This window comes from Chelon labrosus (assembly GCF_963514085.1).
Source record: "Chelon labrosus genome assembly, chromosome: 8".
NCBI lineage: Eukaryota > Metazoa > Chordata > Actinopteri > Mugiliformes > Mugilidae > Chelon > Chelon labrosus.
The window spans coordinates 5055942-5083782 of NC_140358.1; the positions used below are offsets into that span (position 1 = coordinate 5055942).

Here is a 27841-nt window from a genome sequence, read left to right on the forward strand (position 1 = left end):
TAACAAAATAATCTAAAGTTTAAAGCTTTTCTGTGTTTTCAATCACATCTCACGGTCTTCATTCAGTAAATAGAGGTGGACCTTTGAGGTTTTTGTTTAGCTGACAGCTTCCAACAAACCAGAAACTAGTTTTCAGTGACCACTTATGATTGTTGCGTAGTGCTAATTCAGGGTACTAGAAATGAAGTGTTGCGTTTACTGACCTGAAATGCATTAGGTAATTGTCAGAAATCATTTCACTCTCACGTCAGCCATGGAGACCAAAAACTTTTTACATCTGTTTTTGACTTTTATCTCGCACAACTGTGCACATTACATTTAAAAGAAATATAAATATATTGGTTTAAACATTTATAAATTTGACAGAGGTTTGTTTAACCCAGCTCTTTGCTTGTTGCCAAGATTCTGTTAATTATAATACGGAGAGGAGGAAAACTTGAACTAACCAAAACAGTCGAGCAAAGCAGACGTCATCTCAACCTCATTTCAGTGCACAATATTGTGTTTTTCCTTCCCCCCTCCCTTTCCATGTTCTCCACTTCTCCCTCGAAAGGCCACAAGTGTGATTCGCTGTCTGGCCGCGCATATTAATGAGAAGGGGACCGCGGGCAGCTTTTTAAAAGAGCTGCTGCCTGTCTCTGCCTCTCCACAGCAGGCAAGCGAGCGAGCGAGCGAGAGAGAGAGAAGAAGAAAGAAAGAGGGAGACCTAAACGACTGATTGGAGATTCATCCAAGCTCAGGACGCGCAGACGGAGTTGCACAATCAGCGCTCCAAAGGGATTTCAAAAAGCAGAAAACCTTCAGTGCTCTTTTCAGTTCAGCCATCCAAATAGTCGCCACAAGTGGATATTATCTGCACCTCGAAAGACTTTTTTTGTTAATTCCCTCGTACTCACTTGAATAGACCGGAGAGCTCGGATTTTGAGGAAAGTTCTGTAAAAAAAAAAAAAAAAAAAAAACATCTAAGACGACATGCATCGGTGCACAGTGGTGTTACTTTTGTTAGTGGTGGCACTATACTTCCTGAGTGCAGAAGGTAAACTTTTAAAACGCGTTGTTTATGTGTACATTTTAAGTTCTTTTAAAATGGACTGTTTTGCACGGAAACTGTGGTGATGTAACTGGATAACAATAGGTGGAGTGTGTGGGGGGTTTCATGCCTTGTATGCTTTGTTATGTGTGCGTTAAGGTAATGATAAATTCAGTTAAAAACAAAACTCGCAGTCCCTATCCAGAGTTTGTTAGACACAGGAGAGAAGTTGATGCCAGTGATCCCAAAATCTTCAGCGCACCTTTTGACAACAACCACTTATGTGTCCACAAAATGACTCCGATTACCAATATACACCACCTGCTGCATGCATTTTACTATTAATCGATCATAAAACAAAATCTTGGTTTATAGCCTTAAGACACAGAAATCTTCTCGAACATAACCTGCAGTGATGAATAACTATACTGTAAAAAATCTGGTCTCATAATGAGCCTTAAGTTGGCAGCTCTCCCTGCACCCTGAACATCCCTAAGGGAGTCAAGAGTATCTGGCAAAACAAGTGAAGGCGCCATATGGACGAGAAATAATTTAATCCAATGTGCTTGCTTTGCTGTGTTTACAGGGGAAAACATTTTTCTGTGTTCTAACTTTATTTACTTGTGTCTGCAGCTGCCAAACTTTTGGAAAACAAATATGTATCTGTATTTACCAGAAGCGTTATCATGTTATTCTGTCAGTTCTTTGTGTGTTCACATGGAGTTGTAAGGTGGGACATAACAGGAGGCTTGTGTACAGCTTGAGTTTTGGTTCAAAAGTTTTAATTCATTATCCACTAATTTTTGGTTTTCTGAAACGTTTGCCAAGTTGTCAGTAAACAAGTGCTTTCATTCAGAAAGGTATTCCTCTGTTTAGGTGCATGAAGTGCTGCAGCTGATTCCCTCCACTCAATATATTAATCTCAAGCGTTTCTGTAGTTCTGTTGGCCTTTGTTGTCCCTGGTGTCTGTGCTCACTTCTGGCTCCGTGGAGGGGCTCGTGACAGATTTAGTGGCCGGTGGTCAGGGCGGATAGCGGGTGATGGATGAAGGAAACCTTGGACTATCTGGGTCATCACCTCCCATCACAAATATACAGCCTGGCAAAACTAATTTCCGCTGCGTTTATTCAGCAGCGTAAAGTCATGGCAGCTAGATAACCTGACCTGCAGAAGATGATAATATGCGAATGAATAAATGTATAGATGCTTTAGGCTTGTGATTACGTATAGTTCCAGTTAAAGGAGTGTATTATGCATTCTGTTGTGCTCACAGTGTAAGACGGTAAATTGAATATGTAATAATAATAATCAGCTGATAATTTAGCTGCTACAGAGAACAATCATCAAAGTAGTGTAAAATTCATGCTGTGGGGAAATTAAGCTACTTTTTCTAAACTCAAAAGTTTCCATTATAGTAATGCTTTATTTTTCCATCTTTCTGACAACACACTATATTGTATTTCTGCCTAACTGTTCCTTAACTTGAAGTGAAACCGTGCATGAAGCATGAAATTTCAGCAGCGAGTTGCCAGATATAAATATAGGAACAGATAATACCAACTTGTCAGTGTATAATTCAGAGATAAACTAGCGACTTGGTAATGACTGCAAGCAAATTGGCTGTCAAATCACAAAGATATAAGTTTCGGTGCCTGTTTCGTGGACGCAAAACAACAACAAAACTTCAAACTCTAACATGTTTCTTGTAATTCTCAACAGCCTATAAGTGCAGGTGCACCAGAAAAGGTCCAAAGATCCGATACAAGGATGTACAGAAGCTGGAGATCAAACCCAAACACCCGTACTGCCAAGAGAAGATGATATTGTGAGTCACACTTTTATTGTATTCAGTCTGTCGCTCTTCAAATGTCATATCTGCTACTTCTTTCTTGTGTCTGCAGCCTTTTATCCCTTCTTGTACTCTTCCTTTTCCCTAATCCACTGACCTTTTCTTGCCTGCTTCTGTCCAGCCTATTTCTTGCTTTTCTACTTATCTTCTTACTCTTCCCACCTTTCTTCCAGTTTATACTCTGTGCACATGTATTGAAAACAAATTATACAACCAGCAGATGATCGACAGATTTACGACTGTTAACTGTCAGAAATACCATCAAGTATTCAGCAAGAGTTTTTAAAACAGCCTGTCGTCTGTGTTTAAAGCAGCATGATTTACAGTATGACAATAAATTGATGATTTGATTACACCCCGCTGACTGGAGGTTTGGCTCATTAATTATTGAGGAGCTAGAAAGAGCTGCTGGAAGTTCAGGTTTCCAGAACTTTCCAGAACTGTTAACACGATGATATAATTAACTTTGAAGACATTTAGTAATGAACTGAAGCATGTTGCAGGCTGTGGCACACGGTTCATCATAATCACTGTGCTGATTTCTTCGGTTTTTTTTGGTTTGTTGCTGCACCCCAGCCTACGGCCTCACTCACAGGTCTTAGCTTGAATTATAGACTATTTGATGCTTTTAACTGCTCTCTCTCCATCTCTGCCATCAACACTTTGACACATTTACTCACATCGTGGTATGCAGCATGAAGTAACCAGCTGAGTGATGCTCCAAACATAAAGAAAGAAGGAAAGAAAGAAATGCTCTTATACTATATACAGATATAGTGTGCACCGTATGTTTCTTTCTGTGAGCTCACATGGTGCAGATCAAGTCTTAAAGCCAGAGCCATGAGAGCTGGTGTTTCAGTGAGGAATTTATTGGAACTTTTATGTCAAAGCTACATGGAGATACAACAGATGGAGATGTTATGTCAGCCTCCCGAAGTCCGTTTGTTTCTGTTCGAGGCTCAAGCTCTGCTGCCACCTGCTGCCCAGTTACAATTTTGCCCAGGGAATGTATCTTAGTAACAGCAGTGACCATTGAGGAAACAGTTTTTGAGGATACATGTGTACTCAGGACTGGTGACAGTTTGCCATTTTTATTTAAAAATGTTTATTCTAGCATTAACAAAAAGTTGAACTGTTTCAGATTAATTAGTTTACGTATATTCTACCTGATCAATTCATTTTTCCAGTCAGTTTTTGCCTTTTTTTTTTTTTTAAGATTTACAGAATTGTTAATTAAATAGACTTGTTAGGGTTGGACAAAACAAATATTTTGAATTTGCTCTTGGAACTATTTTTAACATTTTATTTTGAAATAGTCCACAGTGGCGAGGTGGTTAGCACTGATGCCTCACAGCAAGAAGGTCACCGGTTCCATGGGCTGGCTGGCCTTTCTGTGTGGAGTTTGCATGTTCTCCCTGTGTCTGCGTGGGTTCTCTCCGGGTACTCTGGCTTCCTCCCACCATCCAAAGACATGCTGGTTAGGTTAATTGGTGATTCTAAATTGGCCGTAGGTGTGAGTGTGAATGGTTGTCTGTCTCTGTGTTAGCCCTGCGATGGACTGGCGACCTGTCCAGGGTGTACCCCTGCCTCTCGCCCGATGACAGCTGGGATAGGCTCCAGCAGACCCCCGCGACCCTTAACAGGAATAACCGGGTATAGAAAATGAATGAATGATAGTCCGTCCACCAGAAATTGGTGTCAAAAATGCATTATTTGCAATATGCAAAATGTAAAGGTCAAACAGGTCAAGGCAAAATGATTTATCTGGAATACAGTCACACTGTTGGAAAAGAGTGAGTGGGCATTCAAAACACAAACAAACCACTCCGAAGCATTAGATTTGATTTGGTCTCCACCGACTCACAGGTCTGCTCCTGTGTGTGTATTACCCGCCACACAGTCATCATTCAAGGCTGCTCTATTAGCATGAGATAGAGGCCACCAGCCGTTGGTGCCCAAAGAAAAATGAGCCTCAGCAGGGTCCGGAAAGCCACAGAAAGAAAGAGAGCGGGAGAGAAATGAGCAAGAGAGTCCCTTCTCTGGTCATTTGGCTTACAGCTCTCACTTTGGCATTCTGAGTGGCCACTCCTAACCACAAACGCACACAAGCTGGGAGCCACAAATGTCTTTTTTTTAATCGTATTTTTCTTTTATGTGGTTGTCCACCATCCTTTTATTCCAATGTCATAGCTCGCATAGCCAGTGGCTGCGCTCCGGCTGCCCAGGTGAATGATAATGAGCAGGAAGCAAAGCTCAAATTAACAGTGATTTGGTTAGATTTCCTCCCTGCTGAGAAGCCTCACAGATATGAATTGAATTCACTGGCATGCACGCATACACAAGCACTTAGATATTCTCTCTGTCAGACACACACACACAAAGCTCAGTCCTTCCCAAACAAAGCACATAGAACTCTCCAACTAAAGCCTCAATAGCCAAACAAAGTGACAACTGAATAGGCAGCAAAATAGATGCAAAACTCTTTAATCTAATCCTTATAACGACCGAATGCAGTGTTTTTATCAAAAGTCAAGTATTTTCTCTTCCAGTCAAGCCTTTTAATATTCATGGTTTATTGAGGCTTTGAGTATATCTGGATAGAGAGGCCCTGTGGCGCGGTGGGAGCTTTTTCTTCTACCACATTCTCTTGTTTGGCCTGAATGTGCCACATGCAGGCAGCCTGTCTCTATATCTGCCTTAAGCAGAAGGTGACAGACAGACCAGTTGATTCAATGAGCTTAGATGTCACATTTTTAAGTGGCAGCTCCATAATATTGCTTCATTGCCAAGAAGCGGGCCAAGCAGTGCAAGCTGATCTTTTGAATTGTGAGGGCATTGAAGTGTGGGAATGTTATTGGCAGCAGTGTAGAATAGCAGCTAAAATTTGGGTCAAAAACATGTCAGCCAGGCTACCACTTGACCAGTCTCTATTCACAAGACTCAGATCTGCTTTTGAAATAGTTCAAAATAGTGTGTCTACTCTATTCACCTCCACTGAAGTTCATAAAAATAAAAAAATAAAAGAATAAATACAGCAAGTTAGCTCTTGGATCTCAGCCTCTTTCCACTCAAGCTTTTCTCTTACCAAAGGGTTCCAACTTGGGTCCAAAAACTAAACATTTATTCCACAGCCTTCTTATTCTTCTCTCCTTTGGTGCTCATGATATAATAACAGAATATGGTGACAGTTTATTGTGGGTGAGTGTTTTTTCTTTTGGGCCAACAATACAGATTTTTGTAGAAACTCTGGATTCATTTGTGGGTGTGATTTGATTTGTGAGCACACCATGCAGTTAAAAAATGTGCGTTTTAACAGCGATTAAGGGGTTTAATCATATTTTTTTACTGCTCCTCTTCTCAGCGTGACGATGGAGAATGTGTCTCGGTTCAAGGGCCAGGAGTACTGTCTTCATCCCAAACTTCAGAGCACCAAGAATCTGGTCAAATGGTTCCGCATCTGGAAGGACAAGCACAGGTAATGATCTGTGTTTTTACTCTGGCAGTAGAGTACCTTTACATGAGTTACAGATCAAATATATTTGATATATAATCCAGAATATGAGTGCAGACAGCATGAAGTTCCTCAGGAAAAAAAGGATCACAGCAGGATGTCTCTGTTTGGTACCATCACCTACATATAGTGATGGAGTGTAGAGAATGCCTATAAGAAGAGTTTTGTGAGAGCCACACTTAATATGAAAACCAAGGTTGTAATATTGTACATATGATGGAAAATGAGCAAGAGATCAAACTAAAATGAGAGCAACTTTGTGATATATTAGATATATTAGAAATACACGTATTTGCTTCCTGGTGGAGATGAGCAAAACTGCAATCATTTCTCTGTGTGACATATAGCCAGCAGCTAGTTGGCTTAGCTTAGCACCAGGACCTGAAACAGACTTGGCTCCGACCAAAAATCTTCTGTAAACTCAATAATTTACATTTGATCTCATTTGATCTTAACGAAAAAGACCTTTCTTCACTTTATTAAGATGCTAATGTAAAAGGTACCCGCTTGGTGATTGCATATACACCTTGACCCCTAATGCACACAAAAACACACTATCATACCTTAGTTGTCACGGACTTTCAGAGTTGTAAACCTTAAGCAGTGGCGTTTTTCTGATGGTTTATTGATTTCTTTACCTCCTCTTTACCGTGGGGAGGTCAGGGGTCAACCATAGACACAGGGACTCTTTGGATTATAGAAATTCAACCAGTGTCCTTCCTTTTATGAAACGTTTGATCTCTAAATTGTGCAGCCAGCCAAAGGAGTGAGTCTGTGGAAAAAAAAAAAAAATTAATTTAGCAAATGTTTGAAATTAGAAAATAATTAACTTTATTTTTTGTTTTGTTTTTACACAGGGTGTATGAAGCTTAAAACCTTGACTACCCCGTTCACATGGATCAAGTGAGACAAATACAACAACACAACCAGGACTGTTTTTGTGAAGTAATCAACAGAGAAACTGTGCTTCTCCCTCCTCTGCCTGAGCTCTGTCAAGCACATTAAGAGATACCTATAGTTTGTATATAAGCTGGTGGGCTCGTTTTAGTCGGCCATCGATCTAGTTACAGTCACTCACTGTTCCACTCTTTACAACTGTACTTATATTTGTCAAATAGTGGATGAGACAGCACCATCCGTGTTCAAACACTTGTAAGTTTGTTCAGCTGTTATTTAAAGGGACTTCTCTTTTCCTTTGGCTCTTAAAGTCAAGAATATGTAAGAATAAGTCATTTTGAACAAACAAGCAAGACTTACTTTAAAAAAAAGTGTAGGTTTTTCAGTTGTTGCAATTTTCACTACTCTGTATCTATGTAATAAGAGGGGTATATTTGTACACAGCCATCATTTAAGATAAAGGTTGTAGTTAAAATGCAGTGATAAGTGTTCTTAATGAATTATATTCTCTGTATTTGTAGAGGAGAATCGGTCGGCGTGTGGGTACAGTTAATTCAAAATCTGCTATTCTTCGAGATCCACCACTGTGTGTATGTGTCTGAGAGTGTGTGTCAGCGTGTGCATGCATGTGTATTCACCATCCTATTCATATGTGTCAAACAAACACACAACTCAGCAGCAACCATTTGTAAAATATTTTATCAGTTAACCTGCAGGGTGTAGATTCACTAGATGATAAAAAAAACTAGATCATTTGTGCCACTGCTACAGTTTGTTTATTGGGGTTAGTTCTAAAACGTGATAAATAAATAATCTAAGATGGCAAAACTCTGCAGTTTACATCAAATATGGATTATGTCATTATGTATTTTCACTGGTTAAAAGCTATTTGGTTTATTCCTCTTCGAAATAAATGTGTAACGAAGCAATATCTCATTCAAACCGTTTTTTAAACTATTATAATTTAACTACTGTAGTATAATAGCATCCTTAAAGCATGAGTATTTTTACATGTCAATCTCCATGTTTCTTGATTTTATGTCAAATATTTCAAAGCAGGTCAGTAGAACAATGACTAAAATTAAATTGCAGTTCATCAAAATGAAAACCCACATTGCTGACTGCATTGGTGTGGCTCACTGGCATTTTCTTAGTAGTTTTTGAACGATAGTGCCCAATTCATAGCAAAATGACACACATCAGGCTTTGGCTATTTCTGACGTGATTAATTGACAGCTAAAAACAGCAAATTTTATCAGATTTATCTTTTAAAATGTTTATACATTATTAGGAATGTGTCTCATGCTGAACAAATTAAAAATTTCAAGACAGTCTGACAGAAATCTCCATCATTCCGAATCATAATCACTTTCCACACAGAAAACAAGACATGTATTTAAAATACATGGCAAATATATACACTTGCTTTTTGATTACCTCTCCTCCAGTAAATATCCTGAACAATACTGCCATTTGTGTTATTATTTTGTATGCTGTTGATATACTTTATAATAACGGCTGCTGGGTGTTGTTTCTTTGCCACCAAACAGAATTCACGCACAACTATATTTGCATATACACAAAAACACCACATTTTCATTACCTTTTCAAGAATGTGCATTACTCTTGTTTTATATCTTATATATAAATATATATAAAGAAGAAGCATTTTGTAAATGAACCAGTATAGCCTATATGTTAGTGAGAATGAATTCACCTTAAGACTTTATAGTGTCATGTATATTATGTTATATTACTGCATTATAGGTGTGTTTTTTTGCTATTTAAATCTTGGTTTGGTAAACTGATATTTGGAGGATGTTTGGACTGGCCCACCAGTCATCACGTTAGACATTTCACTGAGTGTAAAACAATAAACAAGGCAATAAAGTGTCTGTAGAGCAGCTCATGTTTGCAGTAAACTTATTGACTCAACCATTGTAATTGAAACTGAAACAAAGTTGTTGCAACAGCTCTCCACCAGGTGGCAGTAAAGACTTATCTGACGATTGTGATTTGCACTTCCCTACATACACAAACGCCTTAATGCACACATATACTGAGGTATATTAAGTAAAATATATTATATTATTAAACATTGTAGAAGAAGTGTAGAAGAAGAAACATGGTTACATTTTATTTACACCTTCATTCAACTGCAATAGGAAAAAAAACAGATTATATAAATACAAGTGTTTCAAAAGCGTGCTTAAGACCGACATTAGATTAAGTATCTGAAGTGAGCATCTGATGCATTAATTGTATTTCCTAACTCTATTTGAGTACTAAGCAATTAGCAATCAGCTTTCCCTTATTTGAACATGGTCTTCATTTATGTACTTGTACTTTCCACATTTGCACAAGTCAAGATGTCTGTGGTGGAAAAAAGGTCTATTGAATGATCCTTGCATAATGAGGTATACACAAACGGAGCATGCCCCTGACCCTATACCGATAATAGACTGGTCACTTTCAAGATGGTAATGATTCATTGACCTGCAAAGATCTCTATGGCAACAATGCAAAAATGTATGTTCAAATGAAGACAGTGAAATGGAGAAGAAAGCTCCAGATTGCTGTACACAATTTCCCTCTGAAATGTTCATAGATAAATGAATAAAACATTTAAGTAGCAGTAGTTGAAAATGTGGATTTGATACATTAACATTATAATGTTTTCCATTTCTGTGCTTGTGTAATATGATCTTACACCAGATATCATCAAAAATGTCCCATCCCCACCATGAAGCATGTTGGTGGCAGCACTGGGATGTGGGGGTGCTTCTCTGCAGCACATTCTGGACAACTTATAAAGGTAGTGTGTAAAATGAATGCAGCAAAATGTTGGTGAATCCAGGAGAGAATCTGATTCAGTCTGAAAGAGATCTACAACTTGGGAGAAGAATTGTTTTCCAGTAACGTAATAACTGAAGCATACACAAATTATACACCCATGTGGTTTGAATACAACAATGTGTATGTAATGGAGGGCCAAAGTCAAAGCCCAGACTTCAGTTCAGTCGAGAATTTGAGGCTGCTCATGTCTGATCACCGTGCAACCTGACAGTTTGCAAAGAATAATGAAGTAAGATTGCAGTAACCAGATTTCCATGCCTGGCTGAGGCTAATTCACTCAGAGCAGCCAGGACAAATTTCCCGTATGCGTGTGCGTAAATATGATTATGATTCTCATATTTATGCAGTCACTAATTTTGTATGAGATTCTTAGTAAATTGATGTTACTTTAATATAAATTAGTTTTTGTTTTGATAATATATATATATTTTAAATGTTAATAAAAATTTTAAAAATCATAGGTACTGCATGAACAAATTAACTATTACATTTGTGCCACAGAGAATGCATTTACCAATCTGTCATAAACAAAAAGAAAAAGAAATAAATCATCATAGATTCATCACAGTTATTTGTATCTGGATGTTTGGAGTTTGCCGTCTCTGCTCCTGTGCTGCTGTCTTCAAGGCGGAGTCAGTATTTGGCAGCTGTGTCCCGCTGCGTTCAGACTGAAAGAGGCGGGGTCAGTATTTGGCAGGTTCGTCCCTTGAGGGTGTGTGTATGTGTGAGACTCTCCAAGCAACGACCTGCGAACGGGCATCCGAGCCAGTCCGAGCAAAAAGAAAAAACAGGAACCACATTAATTTCGAGTGTCTTTGCAATGCTCCCGACGATATTTCCACACCGTCTACTTTGATCTCGTCGAAGTTGTCGTCTCCCCAGACGTCGGCTACAGAAACCAGGCCAGAAATTAATGCATCTTGCTCCGCGTTCCTGTTTGTTTTGACCTGGTAAGGTACCCGGAGCGACTGATTAGCTTCCTTTGCTAACAGCGCTCCTTCTGGTTCTCTCAGCATCTTAGACGCTAACTAATGCTAGCTTGCTAAGCTAACTCCGTCTGACGCTCTTTATTGCCTTTTTAGTCATATTTCGGCTTATATACACTTTATGAAATTAGTTGTCGTGACTGTGTCTTCGTTAGGGATGATATTCAAGCGCATATTGTTTTTAAACCATCTCAGTCTTCATTTGTATTCACCGGGAGCTAACGGCTAACTGCTAGCAACGGAGACAGTTCCATCACATCTGTGGGCACAGGCACAGTAAGCTAACTCGGAGACGGAAAAAAAGAAAATTGTCTTAAATAATTGAATGCTTGAAAAAACAAACCAGTTCGACGTATGCTGTTGCTGTTTTTTTTTTTTTTTTTTTTTTTTTTTTTTTTTAGTTTTGTAAGACATTTTATTGTGTAATTTAGTTGCTTCTGCATCAAGAACATGAAATGCAGTGGGTTATTCAGAATCACCTGGTTTTGATGGTTATTGTGCAGAGGTGCAGTATACAGAGGCAGCATTCATCCTGAGTGTTCAGGTGTCTGGAGTTATTGTTCTCATCAAGTGTAGCTTTCTAGTTTCGTTTTCTGTTCCGTTTAGTTTCTGGAAAGCTTCATCAGTGACCTGGGTGCTTCCTGACCGAGTCTGTGCTGGAATGTTCTGGTGTTTTGTGGTACATTATTTAATATTACACAATTTTTGTTTTTTGCCCGTTTTGATCCAGGTGAATTTGTTCTTATGTGTAACGATTGATTTAGAAATGTCGTTTCATTGATGTTAGCGACTGGAGTTCATCTCTGGGCTCTTTGAAATGTTGCAGATTGCATAATCGTATCCGGCCAATGCCCTGAATTAAGGACGGATAGGTTCATCCATATGGTGTATAGTAGGCATAAGTAATAGAGTATTACAAAACTACACTTAAGAAAATGATTGCATATATAGAAATTATTTGTCAAAATAATTAATTGAATGAATTTTGCACTTTTTGAATTTGATTTTTTTAATTTTTTTTATTTGCATCTTCTTTTAAAGTATTTTTTGCAAAAATACCTAACAGTATCTTCAAATCTTCCAGCTATTTAAGGATTTGTTTTTAGCAAAACAAAATGTTTGATAAAATTATAAACCAATATTATGAATATAAGTTCAAACAAGCTAGACCAAATTGCTTTCATGTCTAACATAAGTGAAGTGATTTATTTCATGTGTATACACAAAATGATCTTGGCAGTAGTTTTGTACCATTGTGCTGTATTCTGATATGGATTTACGTGGAATGTACCATGTAAATGGTCAGATATAGTCTGAAAATGTGAAAATGTGTGCATTGTAAATCCATAAACAATGTGAAGAATGTTCAGTTTAGTATGCAGCAACTTTGCAAAATCCACATAATCTGTGGTGTTATCTGAAGGCCCACACAGTAAAGTGTAACCTGTTACCAAAACAGCAAGAGAGAGCAGATATGTCTATAGACAGCCTGGAGTAAAGGTCACATTTGCAGTGTTGCTGATGTTGGGGTTTCAACTTTATTGCTATCCCAGAAGCCATAGTTTGTGTTTCTGCTGAGTTGTGTTCCTAATAACATCTACTATTACTGGAAAAATGGGGAAGACCTGCCCACAACGAAGAGCTATTTGGGAATCTGTGCAGTAGTGGTTAGAGGTACAGCTTGGGATCAAGAGGTTCCAGGTTTGCCCCCGGCCGTGTCCATGGCTGAGGTGCCCTGAGCAGGCATCTAACCCCCAAATTGCTCCCTGGGTGCAGTCCTTAGAGGCTGCTGCCCACTGCTCCAACTGTACACACTACTGTGTGAACAAATGGATGGGTCAAACAGCAGGACCTGAAATTTCCCCATTGTGGTACAATTAAGGGTTAAATTATTTTGATTTATTTTTGTATTATTAAGACAATGTAAGAGACTGCAGTTTTAAAACGACAATGAAGTTGAATTAATTTATTGCAAGGCTTTGTGTTAGACTGGATTTGTTTTATTGGGCTGCAGGTAAGAAATTTATTTTCATTATTGACTAATCTTCTGATAATTTCTCTTAATATTAATATTAATCTATTTTCCTTCTAAATGTTTGAAAATTAACATTATAATTTTATTTTCTAGTCTGCAAAGTGACAAATATACCACCAAAGATTCAATTTACTGACAAAAATGCAGCGAATCCTCACATGTCATGAACATGGGGCATGCAAAAAAACAAAAACAAAAAAAAACCATCTGACATGAATAATTTCACCCCTGGCTCGGTTTACCTAATAAATGGACAAATAAGTGTACTTTGGCTAGGTCACTGAGACACTCGAGGCATTGCAATGATTAGCACTAATTCTCGTAAAGTGGACCTAAGCTTAACCTGATCCTTTTATGTGAACAATCTCACGTATGCACATACCAGCAGTGTCAAAACTCTCCACCGTCCTGCCGTGTGAGATAAGACGCGTACGTAAGACGACCCATAGTTTTTATATGGAAGGAAAACACATGCACACACAGCAGTCGCAGCAGTCTCATAATCACACAGCTGCCTGTGGTGTGGGATTGTTGTTGCCCAGTCACTGAGTGGTTTGTTTTAGACTCTATGGATGGGGTCCAAGCTAAACCAAATGTAGTCCTGATCGTTCTAAGCTGGCCCCTCACTGCCAGAAATTCACCAGATTTAATCCCGGTCTGCTCATGTTAACTCCTGTGTGGAAAATATGTTTCATAACCTCCCATTAATTTGTTAAAACATAATTTGGTTGTATGATTGAGCGTTTAATTAAGAAAGTGATAGGTAAGCATAAGAATAAAGAGATTCTTAACAATGAAATTAATTTTAAAGGAGTTCAAGGATTTAAATGCATTGATGTGGGCTGAAAAGAGATGAGATATACCTATACTATGCAAGAAGCAGTGGATTCCAGATCTCTGTCTTCTGTAAGCCAAAACTGGCCAGAGGCAGTTTCATGCAATGAGGCACTGACCTGGCCCAAAGATTGTGTAAATGGAGATGGTCCATTAGGCAGCTGAAATAACAAAGGCTTCTCCGGGAAAAAATCTCTTATTCATGTGTTATTGTCTTTACTTACCAGTATCAGAGAAAGTCCTGCAAGTTAATTTTACATTCAGATCCTGGACTGTTACTATACTAAAAAACAAAACAAAAAATATGCAATAGATTAAAATCTTCTGTTGGTTCAATAAGTACTACTAATGTGGATGTTTCATTTTTATCTATTAAGGGATATGTCATGAGAAATGAGCTGAGATTTTATCATCACAATATTATTTTCTAAGTATTATTATAATTGGTTAATAAGTAACTTTCAAGCACAAATGGCAATATTTTGCAGTTTGCATCTTTTCAAATATCATATTTGAAGGTTTTGTCTTCTAATGTAAACAACTGAATTTTTCTTAATATAATGTTTTAGAATTTTTGCTCAATGTGTCACGTTGGATTCACAGGATTTGCTATTAATTTAATCATGCCCAAATTTGTCAAGTGCTTAATCCACTGGATTATCCTAATACTGTCATCGCCATCTGACTATTTTACTACTTAACAGTCTCATAATAATATTTTGTTACATCACAGTACACACGGCAACAGCACAAGTCTAGATTTGAGATATATAAGCTATAAATTGTCTCTTAGTCAGTGTTTAGGACGCAGGAAAAATCCTTATTGCCTTTGACAAGTTAGTAATAGCAGGAGAGCTGAGTTGGAGGTTACACCATTCGGGAATGACTGCGAGGTGTTTCTGGTTAGCAGTGGTAAAAGAACCAAGAAATAATAAACCGTTAACTAGCAACATGGTGTTGGGATTGTGCTGGAACAAGTCTGATGCATGGCGGCTCCACATTGCAGCCTTCATGACTTGGAGGATCTGTTTGCTAATATCTTGGTGCCAGATACCACAGAGCACCTTCAAAGGTCTTGGAGTATCCAGGTTGCTGTATATGAAATGGCAGTGGCCATAATCGTCCAGCTCTTCAGGGTATGCTCTCTAATTGTGCCAGGAATTACAGAACTAGATATTTACATTTACTTGAATGAATTATTTTCATGCCTTATGATATTATATCCTTGTTGCCGGTGTTAACAAGTTTTTAATTTTGTGGTAGATTTGATAGAGAAGCAGAGGGTTACAGCTCGAGTATTCAAATAGGCAGGGAAATCCTTCACTGAGCATCTGGTTGGGCTGAAATAATCTTTGGGTGAGAACATGTTCTCAGTCGTTTTTAAGGGCAGCATTGTAACTGTTCAGCATCTGCTGAATGTGTCAAGATGACTGTCAAAGCTTATGTCTGTAACCCTTGCCACCCTTCTCTATACTGGTAGTTGGTGGTTTTCCTTTTTTCATGTAATGGGAATGCCCCAAGTATTTGATATTATCTGCATTCTGGTCTCTATATCTATTTTCGATTCTGATACATTCTGTTTCTCTCTGCCGGTTTGTCTAGAATAATACTTTAGTTTGCTTTCCTGCTGCAAAATGCTGACTTTTTTCTTTCTCTTCTGTATGTTTGTCACAATTGTATAAGTAAGGACAAAGGACACATGCCAGGTCACAATCTGCCCCAAATTATTGCTTTGAATTTGAATTGTTTTTGGCCAGTCAACAAATGAATGTTGATTGTGTATTAGCCCAAAAATAATATATATATTTTTAAATTATTTATTGTGAAAATGATCATAAATACCCTGCTTGTTGACTGACTTGTTAATCAAGCTGTAGCTACTTCCGCTTTGAGTTCAGCCAAATCTCAATTTAAAATTTAGATGCTTTATATCACTAAACACAAATTAGTAATTAGCAGTTAGTTTCAACGTCTTAAGATCTACTTCGCATCAGTCAGATATCTCTGTCTGGCTTAGTACCTAGTTATTCATGTTCATCTGGTGTTAGTTAGGCTGATGCTTTGCAAATACGTTAAATTGACCTTGACCTCCTTTCCTGGCTTGAACTTGGCTGTAGTGTGCTTGGCTTGGATTAGACAGAAAAGAAATAAAGTCTGTTTTCTGGCAGCACCGTGATAAAACCAGCCAGCACTGGTGTGGAGCCATTTGGGTCAAGCCATTGCTTACCTAGATGAATTACAATTAAGTAGCACCTTTCTGGGTCCTATGCTCAATTAGTCATCACTGGCTTTATCCAGAAACAAATTTTAATGAGATACTAGGGCCCTTATAGACCAGAACATATGTCAAAAACAAGAGTCCAGTAATTAGTTTTATTATTTTTATTATTAACACTTGCACGGACACATTAGTTCTTACAACATATCTTTTTGTAATTATATTATTTATATTATGTTTCCTCCTGAACTCCACAAATAATAATATTGAATAATATTGAAATTGAATTTTTTTTTCTCCTTCTTTATATTATTGTTTAGTGGCACAAATGGACAGCTCTATGTTTAGCAATACATAAACCTTCATGGTCTTTACTCGCATATTTTGCTGCTTTTGTTAGTGTCGTCAAATAAAGGAAGGAAATCTTGCAATGATATCTTCAACAAAAAAATAAATAAATGCTCTGCAGCAGTTTACAGTTTACGCTACATTTGTAAAATAAATCTTTGACTGTCAACCACAGAGCAGCAATTGATATTTGGATATTTGTTTTTTTAATGAGAAAATACAAAATTGCCGAAGTTCATTGACATTCATTAATGTAATTGCAAAATATCTTTATAAAAATAGTAAAAGGTCAAACTAAGTAAAGGAAAGCAACCTAAAGCGTTAATAATCTGGCATTTCCTGTATTCTGACAAAACTATATGCAATGACCGTTTGCTTGGTCACTATTTGCATGTTATTCTGGCCACTCATTTGTCACTTTATTCTTGTAGCTGGTGTTTTCAGCTGTTGTTTACAGATGGGAATGCCAACCCCTGCATTATTCTGTCTACGCTAATAATTCTGTCTCATTCACTCCTTTAATAATAAAGAAACCACTGTTTACTTGATGATATTTAACAAACGAGTTGGGATTTCCTCATTGATTCACTGAAGTTCCTCATTGCACTGTCAGTGCTCTCAAAGAGCTGTCAGGCATGCGCAGAATGTAAAGACTACAGATTGAGAGGGATGCAGTAAAACGCCAAAGACTGGCCGGTCGTTTAGAGTGCTGTGGTTTGGAAATTTCAATCAATATGAGACGGAGTGAGAGAAAGAGGTGATACAAATCAATGCTAAATCAATAAAGCCCAACGTCATTGTCTCAGAGGAGGCTGGGCACAGTAATTTGGGCAAGCTCTGTGAAGACTGGGCTCACATTTATTCCATGACGCTCTGATGGCGACATGAATTACAGGTCTATATATAAGTGTAACAGTGAAAATGCATTTCATACCTTAGGAGGAAAAAGAACAGATCTTCTTCCACTGCATTGTGAAATACATCACTTTAATTTAAGTAAATGTCTACAAGTCATTACCAAACACAGTAATACTGTCTAAAAAATATTTTTAGAGACAAAAGCAAAGCAGTTAAGCAAACATGTTACAAACATTTCCTCCCCCTTAAAAAATCGTTTGTTTACTAGCTAGTGTTCGTTTTGGTGCCATGTGATTGATGATGTTGTTTGCATCCCAGTGATTAAGTTCTTGGATTTGTCAGGTATTTAATCCCCCACATTAGCCAAAAACAGACATTCTTGCGTTATCAGTTTAATTGTATCTACCATAATTTTTCAGAAGATGTAATTTATTACAATAGATAATCACATCGTAGTAATAAATAATATGACATACAGAATTTAAATGATACTTGGTCATTTATTTATCTCCCCCCACCACTAATACAGAATACACAGAATACACATTCACACACATTCAGTGTGAACCAAGCCTAGGTGTTAAAAATGACAGCCACAGTTCCTTCACAGCACAGCTCCAGTAGGGTGCAACCAAACTACTGAATGAAATCCCTATTTACAGTATTTCCTTTCCATGCTCAACCTGTGTTGTTATTTGACACACCGTAATTGTATGAGGCGTGCAAACACCGCACTACTTTGTGGTGTTGGGAGCTATTCTTTGACCGGCAAATCCATTTTTATTACTTTAGCCACTAAGCACAGATCAGTGTAAGCTCCAGGGCAACAGTTTCAAAGGTGAAAGTCACTTTTGAAATTATTTCACTAACATTGCTTCAATTTAACACTGCTTCCAGAAGGACTCTCATCATACACAGCTGCACTGTATTTTGAGAATGCATGCTTGAAATTCGCCATATTCCTTATGCTTTACTGTGTTGTTTGAAGTGTCAAACATTTCCACAGAAACAAAGTGATCCTGGATGACTTGTTCACCCAGATGGTGACCAAGCAAACTTTATGCAAATAGCCAAACAAAATGCTGCAGCGTTCCTTCCACTCCCCCAGTTGCCAACACAGAGCAGCACTTGTGTTTCCACCGTAGGCGGTCAAGCTTTTTTCAATGTCACAGGCCCTTGGGGAAACAAAGAATGGAGGTTATTTTGCTAGTTTTCTTGTATCGCACATCTTAGTGCCGTATGACTTGAAAGGTTGGAACAAACTATGATTACTTGGAGTATCAGGCTCAAAATTGGAAGATCACCTGTTAAGGGAAACCTCTTCTTCCTTCAGTAAATGCTGTTCAGCAGAGCTCTTAACCTCTTCAGTGGAAGTGGCAATCGACTGGTAGCAGCAGAAGGCTTTTGTTGATCTGGAGTGAACTGTACAGCATTTAAACATTTAGGAAACTGATAATACACAAAAAATGGCCTCAAAACCTATTAATTTCATGTAAAATATCTGAAAATTCCCTTTATCACTTCCTAAACTGTAAAGATTGCTTTAATATACTGACTGTCGGTCCAAAATCCAAATATAGTTACTATACTATCATAGAAAACAAAGAAAATAACCACATCTTCACCTTTATGACAAGTAATTGACAATCAGAATAGCTCCTGATTAATTTTCTGCTGGTCAGCTAATGGATATAGCTCTGCAGCAGATTATGTTAGCTGTATTATTCTGAGTACATGGAGAAAGCTTTAGCTCTGTTCACATCAGATTCCCAGGCTTCAAAGACAATTCAGTTAGAGGAAATTCAAGATGACAGACATTTGATAGTCAAATGAAGCTTTCCCATTCCTTTCTTTTCCATTTAGTAATATAAAAATAAATCTTCAAAAAATTATGATTATTTTTCTTAGACGTTCCCTACACCTTCAAATTAAACACAGGAAAGACTGTGCATGTTTGGTGAGGGTAAGGTAACAGGGCCTGAAAAAGCAGATGTCTCCCAAAGACATGTGCTTATTAATTTATCACTGACAGGGCTAGTCTGGGAGGAGCAGCTAAACTAGGCTAGGGTAACGAGCTGCTGCTACTGATTCAAGGCCAAAAACTGGCTTTGCTGCCTTTTTTATCTCCAGATCTACTTCTCTTTACCTCACTTACTCCTTGCCCTGCCACTTCCTTTCGTCCCACAGCTTTTTCTCTTCTAATCTTTTGCTATTCTCCATAACTCACGCCACTCTTGCCTCCCATCCTGACATGACCTGCTGCTTTGTGCATGAAAGAAATAGGACCATGATTTCAAAACACCAACTACTGACCAAAAATAACTACTTTACTTTAGAGACTATGTGCTACTAAGATTAAAGCTTTGCAGTCTCGAAGTACATTATTTTTATTAATAAATTAGGGAAATACATAAATAAACGAGATATAAATACTAATGTTACAATATTATTTCCTTAAAATCACAAATGATGTAGCGGGGGGGGGGGGGGGGGGGGGGTTCTCTTTCGCTTTTAACCAACTCTTAACCTCATTTTTGAAGGTTAGGGTTAATATCTGTAGTTAATTTGAATTTAGTTGGTAATGTGTTGTAATATATTTTTTCTCTTCAATTACTTAACCTTTATCCTGAATTACGTGTTCAGGAAAACAAAAAGAACTTTATTCATGCAGACGGTATCTAAATTATAGGTATGTATTTTTATACCCTCATATCTTTTCTTTCTGCTGTTATCATAATTGCTTTTTTACCCCCATTAGAAGTGCTTTGGTTGGACTGTAAAAGCATGTGACTTGCAGCATATCACATGGCACAAAAGAGGTCACATCTTTACACAGTTCATTCTCCATAGAATACATATAGGCACACAAACAGACAGATTGCACTGAATGCAATATAGGTAGATAAACTTACAGAGCAAAATACTGGATAGGGTAATCTTCCAACCTTAGCTGTAAGTTACGTACATGTGAAAAGGTTACTGTAGACCTTGAAGTCAGTGTGGCCATCAGTTCTCATCTTAACTTATTGTTTACTGCAACAAGTCAAACAAGAGGACGTAGTGCTAATAGCAAACAGCTGAAATTGTGAACAAGCAGGTTTAGCTCTCACAACACTTAACCTATGTGGTTGTTGGGTATGTGTGTGTGTGCGGATTTGTGGGTTTAAATAGCATTTCCTCTTTTTGTGTGGATGCTATATGCTGTAGACTGTAAGCTTTTATTTGCTTTTATTAACATTTTATTCTTTCACATCGCTTCACATCCCCTTATTTATCAGTGTTTTGTATACAGTAGATTGATACACTTGTGTGTAGTGTAACTGTGTTGCCAACCCACATTTGAGCCTCTTAGATCAACATAAAACACACACTTTATGTTAAGCAGATTATTGATAGACTTCCTGTTATGCAGGTTCTTGCAAAAAAGTTAAACATCCTGAATCGTTAACTGGCCTAAAGTTAGTAGAAAATTAGCGTCATTTCCAAGAAGTGACACATTGTAAGTGGTATGTATAAGTAAAAGAGCAGGTCTAGAGTTTAAAGTACTCACATTAACACATTTCTCTACAATAACTAATTCTGCATGTAGAATAGCACTGAAAATTGTCTGTTAGACAACCCTGATTATAGGTTTGTGTAGGTTGTTTACTTGGTCACAGTGTTTTGGAATCGGTCTTCATTTTGACTTAGTTCTTTGCTGGTTGGTAGACGAGATTTACTGCAAGGTCCATAAAATATTGGGAGATGCCTAGAACTCATTTTCACTCACGTGATTTTTTTCCTCTGTGACAGCAGAACTCATTACACAATCTTAGACAATCTTTTGTTGTTAACTGAACAACAGATCACTTCTTCCTTCTAACGATGACTGACTCTAAAAAAACAGGTGATAGCCTAGAAACAGTGAGGCCCCAAGCAAACCATAATGCACCACTGTCTGGAGGAGCCAGTTTTACACAACACTCTCTTCATTGAAAAAATAAGAATTTTGGATGTTTTGGAACTTGTAATTTTCTTCTTTTCAGATTATCAGATAATTGTGTCAATATGGTATATGCAGTATATTTATCAATTGTTTGTGTCTCTTTGTATGTTCATATTTTGTTCCTCAGTTGAGCTACCGATGTTTTTGTAACTAGATAGAGAACCTGCTGTGTCAAATCGGGAATGACAGCGACATGTTGTTTTCATTCCATTTGTGACACAGCAGATAAAGATCTCAGTCATGCCTAGAGATTGATGGAAGAGATTTCTGTCTCTGCATGCTGTGTTTTTGGGTGTGTACTTGTTTCGGTGTGGAAGGTCATGCTCACGCGGTAGAATACAAGGAAGTTATGCATTGCCTTAGGGTCACGGGACTCAGGTGGCCTGACGTACACTACGTGCCCGAGACAGTAGATGCGTTCAGATATACCAGGCATTCATTCTCGTTGTGATGGTTTTATGTAGATTCAGGCCAGACAGTAGAGTTCAGTGAGAGATTCATGTGCTTTTACCTTTTTAAAATCTGAAGTGAAGAGATGAATTTCTCTGATCTGTTTGTAAGCAAACTTATTTTTTCTATTGTCCTTTTCGGTTTTAACTTGTGCAACTTATTTAATGGTTATGTTTATTATTTTTATTATCTCCTGGGGGGTTGTAGGCATTGACAGAGAAACCTGATTGGTGATTCTGCCATCTAAAGAGGATTCCGCTGCCCAGCCTTGGTACTTCCCTGATTTTGGATGACCATGATAGTTTGGTCCAGTGATGATAGACTATGCAGTTTTAACTACTCTGATCTCTTTCATTTGATGGATTTCACAATATGAGTATGTCACAGTATGTGAATATTTTATTTACTTTATTGCTCCTGCACTTTGTTTTTCATGGAATTGAGGCTATTCATCAGATTGCACATTAATCAAAACATTTTTTTCCCCGTTCTCCTATCTTTGCTGATGCAAAGTCAGGATAGGGATTGTTCAGAATATGTTGCATTACATTCGTTTTCAAAAGTATTCAGTGTCTAGTCATCTTCCAGTATTTCCTGCTTAGCAAGTATTGAGTCTGAGTTGGAGTGAAAGGCTCCCTCACTGCAGGCAACTTTTCAAGTTCTATTGCTGGACGTGAGCAGGTGCTGCATTTAGAAACAAAATGAAATCTGATATTTGAATCATTTGAATTTACTGCTAGCACAACTGAGGTGGAGCCTGTGTTGAACATTTACTGTGAATCAAGATAGGTGTGGTAGGTTACTGCAGATTTTTTGTTTCCTCTCTCTCAAAGCACAAACACATGACTTTCCCACCATCAAATATTAACTTAATCGTCACATTTTCTATTCTTGGCTATCATTGGAATAAATAATTAATTTAGATGTATTATATACAAGTACTTGCACTGAGGTACAACTATGGATAAAGTCTTACTGGCTGTTCATGTATGAAACGGCTATATTGGTGGAGGTGTTTTTTGAGGCACTGTTTAGGAAATTAAATGCAATCATAAAATGCCAGAGTGATTTGTGGAGTCATATGTTTGAAGGCCTAAGCACTGCACAATAGTTAGTATGTGGAGGGCATTTATAAAGCTCAAAGAGACAATTATTTCATCGTCTGTTGTAGCTGTTAAGAGGTAAACAATGGAAATATGCTGCTTCCACAATAAAGTGTTATGTACGTAATTTGCCAACAAGGTGCATACTCACTTAAATTAAAACGACAAGTCTTCTTATTCTTTAGTTAAGTCTCTCCTCGTACACTTTCCCTGTGTTCTTATATTCTCTGCTGGCGACTTTCCCTCCTTCTCCTCATGTTCTCATTGGCATTTTCTTTTTTCTCTCTTGTAGCGCTAAGCTTTAACTCTCTCAGTTTTCTTCTAACAATGTCCCTCATTGTTGGGCAGGAGGTTGTCAAGCATGATATCTGGGATTAAGACACACATACGGACAGAAAACAACGAGCAATTCAAGACTGTTCCATTACCGACCGAACCCTCTCTGCAGAGACCTTTCAGGGTCTGTTTTCATGGCAGACAAGGCGCTGGTTTGAGTTCCCTAATCCCTGAGTCTTATTGTCTTCAGTGATTGTCCCCCTGTCTGATAATGCTCAAGTGTGTTAAGCGTGCAAAAGGTGGCTCGGGTACTGTGCCTTTTAGTCCCTCAACCTGTAGAGCGTAGTAGAGTAGCTGTGAACGGTGTGCAGTAGTTCAGGTTTTCATATGAGTTTGCTGAAACCTGTTTGGTTTGTGGTACCTCTTTTGGTTTTGACTAGTAAGGGCTCTAACCACACAAAGCAAGAGTTTCAACAGCAACAGTGGGATTTTCTCTAGCTTTCAAAGAAGCTAACAGTGCCATTTCTGTTGGTTTTGGAAAGAGTAGGGGCTGAAGAATGCCTTAAACCCAGCAATCTTTATGAGCAAACATTAGCCTTTTGAATTCCCCCTTTAACACTCGTATGTAGAGGGAAACCCTGAAAAACAAAAGTTTTTATGTTTACACTCTTCATTTTTGCCAAAAAGGGCTAATTAAGAGGGTGAAATGGATTTTGTACTGTTACAGACAAAAGCACATGTTCATATACATCTGAATTGAATTGAATTCAGTGTTACAGAAAGCATTTTAGTCCTTGCATTGTCTTCTTTATTAGAGTAAATTCCATAGAATCACGTCTTGTGTTTAGCTGGTTATGAAGATATGTGCAAAATCAGCAGCGTCCCACAAAAAAATGGTTCTTAGAATGTCCTGACAAGGATTTAGGTTTTATATTAACCACAAAGTTAAATAAAGCTCATTTTATTATTAGGGCTTAGTCGACCCATCTGTTCTACTTGTGAACTCGATTAAAGCATTGCACAGACTGCAGTTTTACAGCTTTCATGCCATGGCACAAGTTTTTATTTTTGTATCAAAGTTGCCAAAACTCTTAAAAGGCTTGTTATTTGCAAAATGTTTACCATATATTACCTGGTTATATTTTCTAGTTTAGCACAGTCTTAACAAATTCCAGTACTGTTGTGATTTAGCAGTCTAATTCTTTCTGCAAAGACGGGTACTTCTAAGAGATTTGAAAGAAACTAAACACTTTAAAGTGTTAAGCTGGTTTTGGAGAGAGTAGCCCAGACACCAGCAGGGAACTTCAGCAAAGATTTATGTTCCTCAACTCAGTATTTTCCTGTCATGACAATTTCTGTTGCTGCTCATCTCTACTCCTGTCATCCTCTTGATGTAGAGGTGAGGCAGACTAAGTAGGTCGGATGGCTTGTGTAACACAGAATAAGGATGAATGAAAGGGAAGAAGGGGATATAAGAGGGTAGAAGAAAAGGGAAAGAGTAAGGGGCAGGGTGGATTCCAGAAGAAGGAGGCGAGAATGAGAGTTGCTCTTGGAATCACAAAACTCCAACATGCACCATGTGTGCTTATTAAAAAACATTGTTCATATCTAGCTCCAAGACTTTTGTAGCCAAGAAAGAAGGCAACCTAGCTTAACTTCCGACATTTTTGAATAACCCATATAATCAAATAAAAACAAAGCAGTAAAATATCCCCATTTCATCCTCTCTGTCTGACATTTTCTTTTGGCTCCTCTCTCATTTATTATTTCCAACTTCAGAACATTCTCAAAAGTAGAAATGTGTTATTAATATTTTAGCTCGTGTCCATGTCCCCATATGTCCAGCTAAGTCAACAGAGACAGCTGCAAAATATGTCTCCATTTCATCAAGCACACTTGGACACACAAACAGACACCAATTACACATGCACACTCGTGTTCACAGAAATTAGTGCACATACCGGAGAGCATGTCAGCTGTCTCGGATGACTGGTCAGCCCAAACAAGCACACATGTTAACATGTACAGCAACATTAAGGCACATACACACTCATACACAGAAGTGGCAGCAATTAATAGTTAAGCAGCTAACATACACAGATTAAATGTGACAGTTTATGCACATTGTCATGCCCAGACATGCTATACACACTGGCACATTATGTGTTGGTTTAATTATTATATTCAATCCTCCAGCAAGACTGCTGGACAGCGTGACATCTCAGGCCTCAAATAGAAGATTAGAGAGGAAGCAGGGGAGAAAATAGAATTGTGGATGAAGACAACTAAGAAAGAAAGGAAGTTCATAAGAGAAAAGGAACAGAAACCACAATGAGAAATTTGCTTCTACTCTTTAGTATTAGATTTATTTGTGTTGATCCTATCATTTGTCCTTTCTTTCATTTGTCATCGTGATTCACCTCCCTGATATTGTGCTTATGGTTTAGTTAAGCCGTCACTGCAGTGGTATCAAGCATTTAAACAGTGTCTTTTCTCCTGGATGTTATCTTGAGATAAGATTATTATAGGCAGCTTTTGAATAGCTTTGGATTTCAAACAAGGTTTCTGTTATGTAATCCAAGGTGGAGGAAGGTTAAAGATGAAAGTTATGTGATTGCTGCACCGAATATGTGGGCTTAAAGGTGTGTCCAGTTGCTAATGTTAATAATTATCTGTGATTTTGTATTAATTAACATGCATTGTGCTATTTTTTAATAAACCGTTATTCCTCATTATTCACTGTTCTGTTTGTGAAGTTGTTGAAATGCATGTTATTTTTTATTTGTTTATTACTAAGTGTAGTCATCAAAATGACTACAGACATAATACACATCTGTTTTTGTGTACCATGAAAATGTAGAAGCTATAGCTGATTTATCTTAAAACATTATTATATTGTATTGCAATGGAAAATGGTAAACTGTATCAAACATTTCTTCTTTTTCTCTCTCCTCTCCTCTTCCCCAACCCTTATCCTTTCTTTCTTCCTGCATCTCTGCTTCTCCTCAGTGTAGCTAGAAGGGAATCCTGCTCGAGGGATTTGCGGTCCGTCAATGAGGAACTACCGGCTCATCTTCTGCCACAACCTGAAGCAGCCATAGATGGTTCAGTGGTTTACTGGCTAGGGGAGGAGAGGATAGGACACACTTTCACTGCTACACGGTGAGTATACACAAACACAGGCCCACTTCATTCCTAAATGGTGATAATAGAAAAGAAATGCTCACAGTTTCCTGGCCTTATTCACTAGTGTAATAACTTCGGACAATGCTGTCATTTATTTTGACTATCATACTGTCACATCTGAAGGGACAAGGTCTCATGATGAAGAAAATAACTTGCTCTTGCAAAGGACCAAGAGACCTATTCTGGCGACCCACCATTTTCATCTCTGTCTTAGACAGCCTCAGCACAAGATGACTTCCTGTCACTTCACTTTAAGACTTCCTGCTGACTAATACTACAAGAAGACACCATGTACACTCTAATAAAGGCAAATGGCAAACAAGTGTCACAGAATATAACCTTAAATAGCTACAACTGATGTCATCTGCCAAGGACTGTAATTAAATTAAATTATGTTAAAAGCTGATCATGGATTCAACACAACAAACTTTAAACTGGCTGTGAAAACAGTTTAGAGGAGGAGTAAACGGCAGAATACTGTGAGTGAGAAAATCTTATGACAACCCCATATTACTCTGTGTGTGTGTGTGTGTCTATTTTTGAGCAGCGTCTGCATGTGTTCAGTGTAAAATTTATTTTTATTCATTTATTTATGTGACTCCAAGGCTGATAAGGAACATATTATTATGATCAACTGTAAATCTTAATGACAATAAAATATACAGTATGTAGTTGCAGTCAACGCTTATACATTCATACATTTAAAATACTGATATCATTCGGTCTGTTTAATTTGGAACAAACTCAGATTACATTTGTGATAAACATTTGGTGATGTTCCTTCTTCGACGATGACTGGTACTGGATGCCATCTGGTACTGTTTGCATTCAGATTACTCACCAGCCCACCATCATCAAAGTCAGACTGTAAAAAGAAGTCACTGCTGCAGATTCTCGCTTTACTTTGCTTATTTTGCATTAATTTCCATTCCACTGCTGACGGCTTCCCCTTTGCATAAGAACTATGGACTGATGTTAACCGAGGATGTGACAAACAATAGAGGGATGGAAATTTTCATTTCACCATAATGACCTTTCATGTAATGTAAAACATCTCCAATGGGAACAAGTAGTTGATATAATATTACTATATATATAGAGAGAATGCTGATGAGATGCTTTGGCCAGCCGTTCATTTAACACAGGACATCACTCTGTTAGTTAGTGCTTTAAATAGGCACTGTTTTTATAAACAAATAATTTGACCCATTTTATGTCTAGATTTACAGTTTTAGAATGACAGATTGATTGTATTTGTATTTGGAAGTCTTTTCCCATTCCAAAACACATGGTGCACTTTAACCTGTACTTAATTGCCAGTTAATTGTGTACACATTACTAAAACTAACATGGCATAATAAATTGTTCCTGCAAAAAAATATTTTGGTAATAATGAGAGAGATTGTATTTCTCATAAGT

At 37.8% G+C, this 27841-nt stretch overlaps 2 protein-coding genes across 8 annotated transcripts in view; both read left to right on the forward strand.

Annotated features, from left to right (window-relative positions):
* Positions 1-598: 598 nt before the first annotated feature.
* Positions 599-9196, forward strand: cxcl14 (chemokine (C-X-C motif) ligand 14). Its single transcript, XM_084549800.1, has 4 exons — positions 599-1036; positions 2750-2855; positions 6241-6354; positions 7248-9196. The coding sequence occupies exons 1-4, from the start codon at positions 973-975 to the stop codon at positions 7261-7263; spliced, it is 300 nt and encodes a 99-aa protein (XP_084405926.1). The 5' UTR covers positions 599-972; the 3' UTR covers positions 7264-9196.
* Positions 9197-10826: 1630 nt separating this feature from the next.
* The window catches only part of fam13b (family with sequence similarity 13 member B), a 65057-nt gene continuing 48042 nt past the window's right edge, over positions 10827-27841 (forward strand). For 2 of the 7 annotated variants that reach the window (XM_084549669.1, XM_084549671.1), the window contains exons 1-2: positions 10827-11093; positions 26251-26398. The gene's annotated coding sequence lies outside the window, so the exon portion shown is untranslated. Of the gene's footprint in view, positions 11094-26245; positions 26399-27841 lie in introns of all 7 variants that reach the window. The other 5 variants (XM_084549667.1, XM_084549673.1, XM_084549668.1 and 2 more) reach the window with 4 other exon arrangements.